Source organism: Lepus europaeus, chromosome 2 (assembly GCF_033115175.1).
Source record: "Lepus europaeus isolate LE1 chromosome 2, mLepTim1.pri, whole genome shotgun sequence".
Taxonomy (NCBI): domain Eukaryota; kingdom Metazoa; phylum Chordata; class Mammalia; order Lagomorpha; family Leporidae; genus Lepus; species Lepus europaeus.
In genome coordinates, this window is record NC_084828.1 from 173,937,737 (window position 1) to 173,953,043 (window position 15,307).

The 15,307-nt window shown below is 62.2% G+C and overlaps 1 protein-coding gene and 1 pseudogene across 1 annotated transcript in view; both read left to right on the forward strand.

Annotated features, from left to right (window-relative positions):
* The window catches only part of ITGA9 (integrin subunit alpha 9), a 293,387-nt gene that overhangs the window by 226,905 nt on the left and 51,175 nt on the right, over window positions 1–15,307 (forward strand). Inside the window, exons 19-21 of the mRNA XM_062179765.1 lie at window positions 5,368–5,454; window positions 10,431–10,510; window positions 11,212–11,230. Of these exons, the coding sequence (XP_062035749.1) occupies window positions 5,368–5,454; window positions 10,431–10,510; window positions 11,212–11,230 (186 nt within the window). The remainder of the gene's footprint in view (window positions 1–5,367; window positions 5,455–10,430; window positions 10,511–11,211; window positions 11,231–15,307) is intronic.
* LOC133752575 (U4 spliceosomal RNA) lies at window positions 7,011–7,079 on the forward strand (annotated as a pseudogene).

Consider the following 15,307-nt stretch of genomic DNA (forward strand, 5'->3'; position numbering starts at 1 on the left):
GCCCCTCCCAAAGCACTGTCCACTGACCTGGCCCCTAAAATTGGGAGACAGCTTCCTGTAGCCCCATCTTCCCAGAACCAATTTTTAATTGAATTTGATATTTTTAAAATGTAAGCAAGATGTTGTGAAGGGACTGTTGTGTGCTCACCTGGCTGCCAGGAGGGTTGAAGGCTCCACATGACCCTGATTTTCAAGGTCAGACATGATCTGAAACCTGGAGAACACAGGCAGTGGTGTGGCCTTGGGTTGAGCGGTGCCCTGTGGGGCAGCTGTGGGGATGGCACCCGCTGTGGTTAGAGCAGCTTTTTCTCAATAACCTGCGAGTGTTCTTCCAGGTGGACCCCACCGCTGACGGCACTCTTCACAGGGGAGGCTGGGGCACACGGCGCTCACCAAAGCCCACACTGTAGCACAGCAGGTTAAGCCACCACTTGCGACAGTTCAAGTCCTGGCTGCTCCACTTCTGGTCCAGCTCCCTGCCAATGTGCCTGGGAAGCAATGGAGAATGGCCCAGGTATCTTGGCTTGGGAGACCTGATGGAGTTCTGGCTCCTGGCCTCAGCCTGGCCTGGCCCAGTCCTAGTTATTGTGGCTATTTGGGGGTGAGGAAGACCTCTCTTTCTTTCTGTCTCTGTCACTCTGCTGTCAAATGAATAAATAAATTGTTTTTGAAAAGGCCACACTCTGATTAGCCTCTTCACTCCTTCAACATCACAGATGTATAGGAGAGAGAGGGGTATAGACAAGAGGACTTTTGCTCAAGGCAGCTTAAAAGGCCACAGGAGGGCTGTGCGGCTACTGCAAGGTGGCAGAAGGTGGCCCACGGCACTCCTGTCTGGGACAGCATCCGTGAGTATAGAAGGAAGGAACTTAGCTCTCTCCTTCCTGGAGCCATCTCCAGTTTTGCTGGTCCTCGCCAAGATTCGACCAGGATTTTTTTTAAAGATTTTATTTATTTATTTGAGAGGTAGAGTTACAGACAGCAAGAGGAAGAAACAGAGAGAAAGTTCTTCCCTCCGCTGGTTCACTCCCCAGATGGCCACCATGGCCAGAGCTGCGCCGATCCAAAGCCAGGAGCCAGGAGCTTCTTCCAGGTCTCCCACGGGGGTGCAGGGGCCCAAGCATTTGGGCCATCTTCTCCTGCTTTCCCAGGCCACAGCAGAGAGCTGCATTGGAAGAGGAGCAGCCGGGACTAGAACCCACACCCATATAGAATGCCACGGCACCGGCCCCCCAACCAGGATTTTGAAGTTTTGATTTGAGTAGGGTGGAAGAGAGACTTGGGATAATGGAAGAAATGCTGGCTTCAGTGTTATTTTCTAGCACTTGACAATCCGCACACACAAACAACAGCTCTTGAGTAATGAACACAAAGCACTCACAGGCGAAGCTAGGCAGCCAGGCTCCCTGGAGTTCCAGAGTTAGTGTTGGAGCCATTGCCAGCCCTTCGCACGTACGCAGAGCTGAAGTCATCTTTGGGCGGGAAATCTTAAGTTGCACATAGGCCACAGTGCCTCTCGTGGACACAGGCCTGTTCGCTAGGAGTTAAAGTTGCTACAGATTAACAGACAAGGCTCTCCGTAGCCTGGGCCGTTTGCAGCCTTTGCTTCTGGGGGGAGAGGGGGACTGTGGGAAAGAAGCTGGTGGCGGGGAGCTGGCGACAGTGGATCGTGGGTGCCGGTCCCTGGGCTGGGCTGTGTGCACCTGGGGGCTGGCGGGGGAAGGTGGGGGCTGGCGACAGTGGATCGTGGGTGCCGGTCCCTGGGCTGGGCTGTGTGCACCTCGGGGCTGGCGGGGGACGGTGGGGGCTGGCGACAGTGGATCCTGAGTGCCGTCTCTGGGCTGTGTGGGGCTGGGAGCTGGTGGGGGACGGTGGGGGCTGGCGACAGTAGATCCTGAGTGCCGTCTCTGGGTGTGTGGGGCTGGGGGCTGGCGGGGGACGGTGGGGGCTGACGACAGTGGATCCTGAGTGCCGTCTCTGGGCTGTGTGGGGCTGGGGGCTGGCGGGGGACGGTGGGGGCTGGCGACAGTGGATCCTGAGTGCCGTCTCTGGGCTGTGTGGGGCTGGGGGCTGGCGGGGGACTGTGGGGGCTGGCGACAGTGGATCCTGAGTGCTGATCTCTAGGCTGTGTGGGACTGGGGGCTTGTGGGGGACAGTGGGGGCTGGCGACAGTGGATCCTGAGTGCCGTCTCTGGGCTGTGTGGGGCTGGGGGCTGGCGGGGGACGGTGGGGGCTGGCGACAGTGGATCCTGAGTGCCGGTCTCTGGGCTGTGTGGGGCTGGGGGCTGGCGGGGGATGGTGGGGGCTGGCGACAGTGGATCCTGAGTGCCGGTCTCTGGGCTGTGTGGGGCTGGGAGCTGGCGGGGGACGGTGGGGGCTGGCGACAGTGGATCCTGAGTGCCGTCTCTGGGCTGTGTGGGGCTGGGAGCTGGCGGGGGACGGTGGGGGCTGGCGACAGTGGATCCTGAGTGCCGTCTCTGGGCTGTGTGGGGCTGGGGGCTGGCGGGGGACTGTGGGGGCTGGCGACAGTGGATCCTGAGTGCTGATCTCTAGGCTGTGTGGGACTGGGGGCTTGTGGGGGACAGTGGGGGCTGGCGACAGTGGATCCTGAGTCTCTGGGCTGTGTGGGGCTGGGGGCTGGCGGGGGACGGTGGGGGCTGGCGACAGTGGATCCTGAGTGCCGTCTCTGGGCTGTGTGGGGCTGGGGGCTGGCGGGGGACAGTGGGGGCTGGCGACAGTGGATCCTGAGTGCCGTCTCTGGGCTGTGTGGGGCTGGGGGCTGGCGGGGGACGGTGGGGGCTGGCGACAGTGGATCCTGAGTGCCGGTCTCTGGGCTGTGTGGGGCTGGGGGCTGGTGGGGGACGGTGGGGGCTGGCGACAGTGGATCCTGAGTGCCGGTCTCTGGGCTGTGTGGGGCTGGGGGCTGGCGGGGGACAGTGGGGGCTGGCGACAGTGGATCCTGAGTGCCGTCTCTGGGCTGTGTGGGGCTGGGGGCTGGCGGGGGACGGTGGGGGCTGGCGACAGTGGATCCTGAGTGCCATCTCTGGGTTGTGTGGGGCTGGGGGCTGGTGGGGGACGGTGGGGGCTGGCGACAGTGGATCCTGAGTCTCTGGGCTGTGTGGGGCTGGGGGCTGGCGGGGGACGGTGGGGGCTGGCGACAGTGGATCCTGAGTGCCATCTCTGGGCTGTGTGGGGCTGGGGGCTGGCGGGGGACGGTGGGGGCTGGCGACAGTGGATCCTGAGTCTCTGGGCTGTGTGGGGCTGGGGGCTGGCGGGGGACGGTGGGTGCTGGCGACAGTGGATCCTGAGTGCCGTCTCTGGGTGTGTGGGCCTGGAGGTGTTGTCTGAGAAACCAGTCCCTGCTCTTCCTTGCTGACGTTGCTGCTGCCTGTGCTCCGGTTCCCAGAGCAGCTTGGCTCGCTGTCCCCCTGCGGTGTGAATGTCTGTTTCCCTGCTGGGAGGCCTCCCTCCTCTGAGCCCTGAGGTCCTGAGGATGGGAACTGGCAGCTTGGAGACCCTGTGTCCTCCCCGCTGAACCTGGGCTGGGCTGTCAGCTCCCCAGCGGACACTCAGAGTCCGTTCTGACTCCTGGGCCGTAGCCGGGGGACCTGTGTGAACTGGCACCCCCGGGAGTGTTTGGGGCAGGGGGCTTGAAGAAAGCCCTGCAGGAAGGGCTGACGGGGTCCCTGACACCTTAAGTGAGAGCTCGAGCAGAGTGCGGGGTGACACAGCCAAGGGGCATTTGTAGAACAGCAGTGGCTGTGTCGTGCGGGCAAGGGTGGGACCAGACAGAGAAGTAGGGGCCAGCGTGGTGCCCGGAGTGGGGGTGGGGGTTGTGGATCAGTGTCACTGGGCAGCCTGAGCCAGACCCAGGAAAGGAGAGCTCACAGCGGTGGCCCCCACACACCTGCCGCTCACAGGGTACGTTCCACCCAGGCCCCACGTTCTCTACTCAGACACGACTCAGTCAACGGGTGTGGCCTGGGGATCTGCATTTCACCGTGGGCCCAAGGTGGTGCTACTGTAGGTGACCCTGGTCCCCGCCGGAGGGTCGCTGGCTCAGGGCACGGGCAGCACCAGCCCTGGGATCTCTGAGAGTGGTGCTGAGCAGGCACTGGGGTTTCGGGTTCCACTGGTGCAGCGCCTGTCTGTCCTCCATTGTGTTTTGGGGTGTGCGGGTTTTGTTTCATTGCCTTCTAGGGAACATTGTGTTGATGTTCCTTTAACAGAGCCGGGCACTGTGAAATTCACAACTTGGTCACAGCCGGCCAAATCTGAAAGAGCATTCCCAGCACCCGGGGACGCCTCCCGCCTCCCGCCTCCCCGCTGCCGTCCTGGCCTCTAACCCTGTAAATGACTTACCTTTGTGCCTCTATTTCTGTTTCCGTGTTTGATCGAGCCACAGTGCACTAGAGTAGCAGGCTGTGTCTATCATGTAAACAGGCAAGTCCTGATGCAGGCCACAGTTCATTCACTGAAGCGCCGGCGTGCCGGGCTGCGATCTTGGGAATCGGAGAGCACGCGTGAGTGGCGTTTCAGACGGGAATCCACGTGTTTTGTTGCTGGCTGGGGTTTCAGGACCCCGGAGGGGACGAGGAGGCAGGTTCTAGAGCCCACCAAGTCTGGATGCCAGTTCTTTCCAGCTTTGTCCCCGTCAGCTCGATGACCTGAGGGAGGTCCAGGAGCTCAGTTCTTTCCAGCTTTGTCCCCGTCAGCTCGATGACCTGGGGGAGGTCCAGGAGCTCAGTTCTTTCCAGCTTTGTCCCCGTCAGCTCGATGACCTGGGGGAGGTCCAGGAGCTCAGTGCACTTGAGGGTTGTGGCTTCAGAGGGTAGGCCCAGCATGGGCTCTGTTCCCTCTCCCTCCCCAAGAGCTGCCAGCAGCCTTGGACTGTCCGCTTGGCCATCTTGGTTTGGCTTCCGTGACTCGGGTCCTGGGGGTGGTGAAGCCCCTTCTGACTCCCCTGTGTGCAAAGCCTCTCCTCCCTGTGCACCCATGTGGGAAGCCTTGCAGGTGGACAGCTCAGGCCTGGCTGTGTCAGGCTAGAGAAAGGAGCCCCCTCCTAGGGTCATGTCCTTGGGGGTCATCTCTGTTAGCAAGATGGTGCAAGGCAGGATTAGGAATGCTAGATGCCGTTAAGCTTTGCCGGGTCCAGCTGGGCTCGCCAGGACGGGCCCGGGGCTTGGACTCAGCATCAGTTGAGAACAGGGAGTGGCCGTCACTGTGCACCTGTCTTCCGATGGTGGGCGCCCAGGTCAGAGGGCCGCACAGCCCGCCCCAGGCCGGCCGAGTGTCACCAGGAAACCCCTCTCCGCCGCCGGGCTCGCCGAGGCCGCCCCACACCTGCCCGTGCCTTTGCTCTTCCAGGAGGAAATGGGTGTTTCCTGCGAGCTGCTGGAATCCGACTTCCTCAAATGCAGCGTGGGATTTCCGTTCATGAGGTCCAAGTCGAAGGTAAGAGGCAGCGACGGGCTCTTCCGTCCCGCCAGCCAGGGGCCCTGCAGCTGCCCCCCAGGGCTCCCACACACGCACCCCTGCCTGCCGCCGCGGAAGCCCTGCCACTCCCCTGTTCCCAGAGGGGCTGCGGCCACGCTGACCCACACGTTGCACCCCAGGTGTGGAAGCACACCCTGGCCTCTGTGCTGGCAGGCAGCCCCGATTGGCCTTCCAACAGGGTTTTCCAGAACTTTCTATGCCCCCAAGATAACACAGGAGAAGACATGGTCTGGGCTGGTGCCCACAGTCCTGTCTCCCCTGGGCACTCACAGTTTCTTGAAGAAGCCTCTCAATATTCTGTAACAATATGCTGGTTTATTTTTTAAAGATTTGTTTATTTGGAAGGCAGAGTTACAGAGACAGAGGGAGAAGTCTTCCATCTGCTGGCTCACTCCCCACATGTCCACAATGGCCGGGGGGTGGGCCAGGCCAAAGCCAGGAGCCAGGAGCTTCCTCTGGGTCTCCCACGTGGGTGCAGGGGCCCAAGCACTTGGGCCATCTTCTACTGCTATCCCAGGTGCATTAGCAGGGAGCTGGATAGGAAGTGGAGCACCCGGGACTCAAACCAACACCTCTATGGGATGCCAGCACTGTAGACTGTGGCTCAACCCGCTTTAGTACAGCACTGCTCCCTCTCATTTATTTTTTAAAAGTAAAAGAAATTATATTGATATTGACAGGGAGACAAGTTTTCTGATCGTAAGCAGTAAGGCAGTGCAGCCCATGCAGGGGTGCGAGGAACGTTCGAGGACACAGGGGATGCAGGCTGTGGTTGGGGAGGCAGCACCAGAGCCTTCGGAGCAGGTCTGCCTTCGGCAGTGGAAGCTGCCTTCCCCGCTGTGATCTGAGGGCAGCTTGGTCTACGCCTCCCCTCCCCTCCCCCCACCTCGGCCCCAAGAGGAAGGCGAGGTCTCCCCCCCCCCCTCTGGCCTGGCCTGGGCGATAGAATCGGGTGGTGTTCCCCGCTCCTGCCTGGGAGCTGTTTTGTGAGTGAGCGGTGGGGACTCAGTGAACTCAGTGGCCCCACTGAGCACCTGCTCCAAACTGCAGTGCTGTGGACACCTTCATTCCTCGGCTCTGTCGCTCGCTCTGGTCACCTTCACCCCAGGAGGAGGGAAGCCTCAAGAAGTGGCTCCCCAGGCGGGCACTGTGGCGTAGCGAGTAAAACAGCCTCTAGCGATGCTGGCATCCCATACGGACGCCAGTTCGAGTCCCGTGTGCTCCACATCTGTCCGAGTCTCTGCTAGTGCTCCCTGGGAAAGCAGTGGGAGATGACCCAAGTGCTTGGGCCCCGCACCCACGTGAGAGACCTGGAATGAAGCTCCTGGCCCCTGGCGTCAGCATGGCCCAGCACTGGCTGTTGTGGCCCTCTGGGGAGTGAACCAGCAGATGGAGACCTTTCTCTCTCCCTGTCTTTCTGACTTGCAAATAAATAAATCATAAAAAAAAAAAATAGAAGAAGCAGTAGCTCCCTTACAAAATGGATTGCACGTAGCAGGCAGAGAGCAGGCCGAAGCTTTGTGCAGTGGGGGTATCGTAGCCAATGAGGTTTACCCGAGGCGTGATTATTGCTAATTGAGAGCAGGCGGAGAGCTGCTCGACCCTGGTGGGGTGGGGTGGGAGGAAGGAGGCGGGCTCTGAGCACGGGTGAGATTGCTGCAGCAGTGGCTGGGGTGGGGTGGGGTGGGAGAGAGGAGGGAGGCGGGCTCTGAGCATGGTGAGGTTGCTGTAGCAGTGAGCCTGGCTGGGGTGGGGTGGGGTGGGGTGGGAGGAAGGAGGCAGGCTCTGAGCACAGGTGAGATTGCTGCAGCAGTGGCTGGGGTGGGGTGGGGTGGAAGGGAGGAGGGAGGCGGGCTCTGAGTGCGGGTGAGATTGCTGTAGCAGTGAGCCTGGCTGGGGTGGGGTGGGGTGGGGTGGGAGGGAGGTGGGCTCTGAGCATGGGTGAGATTGCTGTAGCAGTGGCTGGGGTGGGGTGGGCTGGGGTGGGGTGGGGTGGGAGGGAGGAGGGAGGCGGGCTCTGAGCGTGGTGAGGTTGCTGTAGGAGTGAGCGTGGCTGGGGTGGGTTGGGAGGGAGGAGGGAGGTGGGCTCTGAGCATGGGTGAGATTGCTGTAGCAGTGGCTGGGGTGGGGTGGGGTGGGAGGGAGGAGGGAGGCGGGCTCTGAGCGTGGTGAGGTTGCTGTAGGAGTGAGCGTGGCTGGGGTGGGTAGGGAGGGAGGAGGGAGGCGGGCTCTGAGCGTGGTGAGGTTGCTGTAGCAGCGAGCGCGGCCCTGCACATCCACTCCAGCTGAAATCCCGAGTAACCGAGAACGGACCTAGTTGACAACCGCAAGGGTGGCCCCTGCAGGGTGGATTCGTGGCTTTGGGGTCACAGCTCAGCCCCAGCTGCATCCTGCCGTCTCCGGGGCACTGTCCCGGCCGCCCAGGTCTGCCAGCTCTCGAGACGCTCAGACTTCCGGGAGATGACGGAGCCCGGGGGTCTCCACGTTCCAGACCACCTGTCAGACGACACGAGCGGCTCACTTCGGATGCCCATGTGGTGTCACGGCCAGCATGGCCAGTTTTTGAGTTTTTTTTTTTTTTTTAAGGTTTATTTATTTGAAAGGCAGAGTGACAGGGAGGGAGGGAGACAGAGACAGAGGGAGAGAGGGATCGATCTTCCATCTGCTGGTTCACTTTCCAAACGGCTGGGGCTGGGCCAGGTAGAAGCCAGGAAATTGGAACTCAACCCAATCTCCCACATGGGTGCAGGGGCCCAAACACTTGGGCCGTCTTCCGCTGCTTTCCCAGGCTCGGGGGTAGGGAGCCGGGTAGGAAGCAGAGCAGCTGGGACACAAGCCAGCACTGCGGTGTGGGCCCCAGCGTCGCAGGCAGCAGCGCCCGCCCGCTCGTGCACCTTGGGGCCCTCTGCTCTCCAGGCCTCCGTCCAGGATTTCGGCTTCCCGATCAAGTGTTTTGCCTCTCATCTCCCTCTGATCTTTGGTGAGGTTGGTTCTGTTTCCTGCCAGTCCTGACTCTTCACTGGGACAAAGCCCCAGGCTCTGCCTTCCCGCCATCCAGCCCCGTTTCCTGTGTCATTGCAAGCCCTCTCAGCGTACACCGATGTGGCCCACTGCAGCGCGTCCTGGAAGGGGGGTCCGTGCCGCGGCAGCTGCCAGCCCAGTGTCCGGCGCTTCCAGGTTGCAGTCAGCTCAGGGGGACCCAGTGTCGCAGGACCCAGACGGTTTCCTAGAATCCATCGTAGTGGATCCACACATAGGTAGCAGGTGCATCGCGGGCCTCTCAGAGCTCGGTGGAATTTAGGAGCCGTTTTATCCAAGCTCCTCTTCCCTGAATGCTAAGAAGTTGAGAGTCTTGGTCAAGACCACACAGTCTGTGGTAGAGCCCCCAGGTCCTTCCCACATCCACACCTGCCTGGCTTGTGGTGGTGGGAACCGTTTGCCTAGGGCCATGTTCCCAGAACCACAGGAGTGGGTCGGGGCGGTGCACCAAGATGACAGAACTGAACCCTGCCTTGGGGACTGGCATTCGGCCTCATGGTTAAGATGCCCCCGCCCCATGCTTGGAGCGGCCCCTCCAGCTCTGCCCCCTGCCCTCGGCTAATGCAGACCCTGGGGGGTAGTTAGGTCTGTGCCACCCAGACAGGAGACCTGGATGGAGTTCTGGGCTTCAGCCTCGCCAGCCCCAGCTCTCGTGGGCATCTGGTCTGAACCTGTGGACGGGAGCTCGTGTGCGCGCTTGCTCGCTCTCTGCGTGCCTGTCTCTACCTCAGACAAATGGGCAAAAAATTGTAAAAACAAAAGGGTTCCTTCCTTTTCATTATGCTCATTTTAAAAATATATATTTATTTACTTACTTAAAAGGCAGAGTTTACAGAGAGAGGAGACAGAGGGAAAGGTCTTCCATCCGCTGGTTCATACCCAGATGGCTGCAATGACCAGAGCTGGACCAAGCTGAAGTCGGGAGCCAGGAGCTTCTTCCGGGTCTCCCACCTGGGTGCAGGGGCCCGAGCACTTGGGCCATCCCCCACTGCTTTTCCAGGTGCAGTAGCAGGGAGCTGGATCAGAAGTGGAGCAGCCGGGACTTGAACCTTTGACTACAAGGGATGCCAGTGTCCCAGGCAGCGGCTTTCTATGCCGCACCACAGCACTGTCCCCCCGTTATGTTCATCTTTATGACTGCCTCCTATTTGAGGCAAGTGACCGCGGAAGCCCCGTCTCAGATGCTGGGAATAATGATATAAACTGTGCGGTCAAATACTCCTTAGGGGCAGCTGGTGGTGTGGGCAGCGGGTTAAGCCACCCCTTGTGATGCGTGCAGCCCATCTTGTGGGCGCAGGTTTGAGTCCGGCCGCTCCACTTCCCTCCAGCTCCCTGCTAATGTGCCTGGAAAGGCCGCGGAAGACAGCCCAAGTATATGGGCCCCTACACCCATGTGGGAGACCCGGATGGAGTCGCTGCCCCCTGGCTTCAGCCTGGCCACTGGGGCCATGTGGGCTGCAAACCAGCGGATGGAGGATTCCTTTCTCTGTGTCTCTCTGCCTCTCAGATAAATCAAATACATCTTTAAAAAGATAATCCTTGAGAGAACGGGGCAGGAAAAATAGCAGGCAGATGTCACGGATGGTGTGATATGAGGTGTGGCAAAAGCCAGGCGTTTTCAGAGCAGGGAGACTGGGGAAGGCGGGCTTCAGGGCCACTTCCTGCAGAGACGTCTGAGGAGAGGCAGCCGCCCCTGCCCCGCGAGCCTCGGGCTCCCCGCTGCCCTTCAACCCCGGGGCCCGGCAGAAATGTTGGCATTTGGCATCGGAAGCACGCGCGTGGAAAGTGAAGCTGCCGCGTGGACGTGCCGCCGGAGGCCCTGACCCCGGAACCTGCGGGGAGCCCTGCTGGAGCTCGGGTGCCTGCCGGGCCAACGGTGCTTCCTTCTCGCCTAGTACGACTTCAGCGTGATCTTTGACACGAGCCACCTGTCCGGGGACGAGGACGTGCTCAGCTTCGTCGTCACAGCTCAGAGGTAAGGGGCTTAGACACTCACCCTGCAGAGATGAAAGTTCTCCGGGACCAGGGAGGGATGTGCCCAGGTCACGCCTCGATGGTCCCCTGGGATGCCGAGGTGGGCAGAGCAGCCGCGAGCCTCCGGTGGAGTGGGCCCTCCGGAGGATGGCCCAGCACTGCCTGTGTCCTGGCCACTTCAGAGCTGGCCGGGACGCAACCAGTCCCGGGTGAGGGTCCCACGGCTGGGGAGGGCCAGGCCTGGGGAGGTCAGGGTTCAGTCCAGGGCCGCAGGGCTGGTCACTGTGCGGCTGCAGCTTCCCTTCCTCACGTGTCCTGTGGGGATTGTCAGTCAGGGACCTGCTGTACCTGCAGGCCCCGCCCGAGCCTGTCTGCACAGGCCCCAGGTACCCTCTTGGCAAGAGGGAGACCACATAGACGGCTAGGGAGGGAGACGGTGGGGTGGTGACTCTACCTCCGGAGTGTGTACCTGCCCCCTCCTGTACCACCGTGGGTGCTGCACGGGGCCGCTGGGGGGTCCTGCATGCCGCAGGCCAGAACTCACTCGTGCCTTGACGTCACTTCTGGGGAGCCAGCAGCCGCAGCTCAGGGGAGGGAGAGGCCCTTGGGCGGGAGCACAGGAGGATGAGCTTTGATGGGGGTGGTCGGATGCCCAGGGCAACCTCTTCCTTTAAATCTTCCTTGGGAATGATTCCAGCATAGTGGAAGTGTTGGGAGACTGGTGCAGGGAACCCCGATGTTGTGTCGCCCGCGGGCACCCAGCGCTGCCAGTTTTCCTCCTGTCTGATGGTTCTTGTTTTCTGAAGCAGAGTTGCGGAAATCACGCCCCTGGGTCGGCAAACACGCCAGCGTGCATTTCCCAGGAACGAGCTGCTCTCTGAAGGGGCGCCAATCCCACTGTCAATTCAGGAGCTAACACAGACCCAACAGTTACCTGACGTACCGCTCATCTCTCCTTATACCACTCGTCCCAGTAACGTCTTTGTAGCCACCTTCTCACTGGTCCACGAGACGTGGACATTTGCTGTTCATATTATTCTGAAGACCGCGTGACTCTCGTTCACGTAAAACAACCATGATCTAACGGGAACATACACGGTGACAGAGAGAGGGGAGCCGTTCCCACGGCTGGAGCCCTGCAGGGAGGGCTGCACGGGGGGGCTGGCCTCGAAACCGAGGCGTCTGCTCCAGGCTGCAGCGACACAGCCAGCAGGGAGGGCACGTGTGCACCTGCTCCGTCACATCACACAGGTGATGGGCAGGGGAGGGAAGCCGGGACTCGAACTGCTGCCGAGGAGGGCGCACACCAGGCCAGTGGAAGACGGGACTGAGCAGGCGGCCAGGGCAGGACCAGGCCGGGAGGAGGCCAGGTAGCCTCAGAGATCCGCACTGTTTCTAACGGCAGGGAGGGGTCCCCCGAGAGGTTGGAAGAGGGGAGCGACTGACGCCGTGCAGCAACCTGGCCGCAGAGCCTGAGCTTGTTGAAGGCAGTAAGAGCAGGGCGATCCCCGCTCAGACGCGTCCACCTGCTCCCCTAGTGCTCCCCCCACCTGGTGCCCCCGATGTTCCTGGGGAGGGCGGTGCCCCCGTCTAGAGTAGGAAACCGCCTTCCTGGCTCGGAGCAGGGGAGCAGGTGGGCGGCCAGCAGCATGACGGGGAGGCACTCCCTCCTCTGCCAGTGTCACGCGTCCCCAGGCCAGTGGTCCTCCATCCCCGGTGCTCGCCGCACTCACCTGGGGAGCTGTAAACACTGCAGCCACCTGGCCCACCCACGGAGACCCTGGCCCACCCATGGAGACCCCCACGTAATGGGGCAGGATGGGAGCTGGGCGCCGGGGTCTCGGGAAAGACTTCTCGAGGGGACCTGGGAACAGCCGAGGCGGGCGTCACCATCCGTAGTCCCTGTGTCTGCACCAGGCACGTGGTCACTCAGTAGGCCTCTATTAGGCACCTACTGTGTACCCGTTGCTCCACTAAGCTCTGGGCACAGAAGAGGATGCCAGCAGCCTGCTAAGCAAAGAGCAGCCCCTTGGTACCTTAACGTCCTACACAGCCTCGGGGGGGCCTGAGGCTTCGGAGTCCCGGGCGTCACGGCCATGGAGGGGGCCGTGCTGCCTTGTAGGCACACAGGAGACTCAGGCGCTGGGTTCTGTGCAGGCGTGGGGGAAATCTGCCCCAGAGAGCGCTCACCCACAGCACGTGGCTCCCTGCTGGCTGGACAGATCCTCTAAGCCCCTTGTCTGGAAAGCCACAGGGCCCCTTCTCCCATCACCCGCCCTTGGCAGGGCTCCTGGCCACTGCTGGAGTGAGGAGGCGTGACGCTGAGACCTGGAAGGCCTCCCAGCTCCGGGGCTGTGGAAGGCCTGGGAGCCTTTGATGTGGAGCGCTTTATCGCAGCTCTTCAGCCCGGCTCATGCTGGAGCCGTTCCCCGATGATAGATGACGCTGGCCCGAGCTGCCAGCGGCCACAGGTGGCCGGACAAATGGCAGAGCAGAGGGTGGCTCTCCCAGCGGAACCTGTTACTCAGAGCTGCCTGGCAGGATGCTGGGTGGGAAGGGAGCAGCCCAGGGCGGTGTCGCGGACAGACGAGTGGCCCGAGGCTTTTATCACCCCCTTTGGAGAGCGAGAGCAAGCTGCCTGGGCACCTGACCCCGTGCTTCTGCACACGATGGCCGCCCTGGGAGGGCCTGCTGTCATCCCATGTGCGGAAGACAGATGCGAGCCTGCCGGGTCAGAGTTCCAGGGCGCCATTGTTCCAGAACAATGGGAGTGCGAAGGCGAGGGGTGGGGGCTGTGGGTACCACTCAGCACGTGCAGGGTGGAGAGGAAGGGGCAGAGGGGGAGGGCGTGGCACGGACAGGAACTCGGCAGATGCACAGGGCGGGTGTGGTGGGAGTGTCAGGACGAGCCCTGGCCAGGCCCCACCGCACGCGGAGCACCTGGGTTCCACCCGGACGCCCCCTTCACTCCAAGAGGCTGAGCCAGGCGCAGGGTTCAGCAGCCCGCACCCAGCAGGGGCCTTTCCACACCAGCCCTTCCCTGGGAGAGTAAGCATAGTTCACACAGGAGACCGAACACACGGAGTCTCCTCCCTCCCCCATCCCCCATCCCCCTCCCCCCTCCCTGCCTCTCTTCTCCCTCCCTCCCCCTCCCCTCCCCTCTCCTCTCCTCCCCTCCCTCTCCCTCTCCCTCTCCCCTCCCTCTCCCCTCCTTCTCTCTCCTCCCTCCCCCTCTCCCTCCCTCCCTCCCTCCTCTCTCCCTCTCTCTCTCTCCTCCCTCTCCCTCTCCTCCCTCTCCCTCCCTCTCCCTCTCCTGTCCCTCTCCCTCTCCCTCTCCCTCCTGTTTCCTCCTCTTCCTCCCTCCCCCCTCCCCCTCCCTCTCCCCCTTCCACTCTCCCTCCCCCTCTCCCTCCCCCTTCCCCTCCCCCTCCCTCTCCCTCCCTCTCCCCCTCCCCCTCCCCCTCTCCTTCCCCCTCTCCCTCTCCTTCCCCCTCTCCCTCTCCCTCTCCTCTCCCCCTCTCCTTCCCCCTCTCCCTCCCTCCCTCCTCTCTCCCTCTCTCTCTCTCCTCCCTCTCCCTCCCTCCCTCCCTTCTCTCTCCCTCTCTCTCCCTCTCCCTCTCCTCCCTCTCCCTCCCTCTCCCTCTCCCTCTCCCTCCTGTTTCCTCCTCTTCCTCCCTCCCCCCTCCCCCCTCCCTCTCCCCCTTCCACTCTGCCTCCCTCCCTCTCCCTCTCCCCTACCTCCTTCCCTCTCTCCGACCTTCTCCCTCCCCCTCTCCTCCCCTTCCCCTCCCCCTCCCTCTCCCTCCCTCCCCCTCTTCTCCCTCCCCCTCCCTCTCCCTCCCTCCCCCTCTTCTTCCCTCCCCCTCCCCTCTCCCTCCTGTTTCCCTGCTCCTCCTCCTCCCTCACTCCGCCCCCCGCCCAGTGTCAGGAGGAGCCACACCCAGAGGGCTCTGATCTGGAGTCCAGCCCGCTGGTTGAAACCTCAGCCCTGTCCAGTTGACACTGGGCCATGGCAAGTGACCTAACCCATCTGACGGCGCCTTACCTGTCAGAGGTGGGTCCCTCTCCCCTCTCCCTCTGGGGTCACGCAGAAGCCTCCGAGTGCATGCTGGGAGGTGGCCCACAGAGTGCCCGGCCCCTGGGAGCCGCTGCCCAGCCCCACCCGGTCCCTTCCAGCCCCCAGGAGAATGTCCCCTGTCTGCCTTCTCACCCTGACAAGTGTCCCGGGTGTGTGAGGAGCAGCCGGCCTACAAAGCAAGAGGAAGTAGTGATGTTTGTGGTGACGGGGAGGCTGGGCCCTCACTCCTGGACCTGGCTGTCCACGGGTGACGGGCGATGGCGGATACATGCCGAGGCCCAGCAGCCTCCATCGGGCAGTGCCCGGCCTCACCGTGCTGGTGCTGCTAATGGGACCAGCACTGGCAGAGGTAGTGCACGTCCTGGGTGCCTCACCTCCCCTGCACACCCACTGGACAGCCTCTGCCCCAGCACCTGCCCCCCTACTGAAGCTTTCTCTGCCCGGTGCCCACTCTGGGTGACAGGGCCGATGCCACAAGCTCAGGCCCCCAGGGACCACTGGCGGCAGGCCAGCACCCGTGTCCTCCCACAGAGGTGTGCTCTGTGCTGTATCCGAGTCCCCCAGGAGACGCAAGCCCCAGCACAGAGCCGCCCTCCTCTCTCCCTTGCCTGCCTCTCTTCTCACCTCCCTGCAGGTACACCCAGGGAGTGCCTCCCAGACAGACACCTTGCCCTCCGTCTTTGCGCGTAGGAGGAGGACAGCCAGGGACCTGCTGTGGCT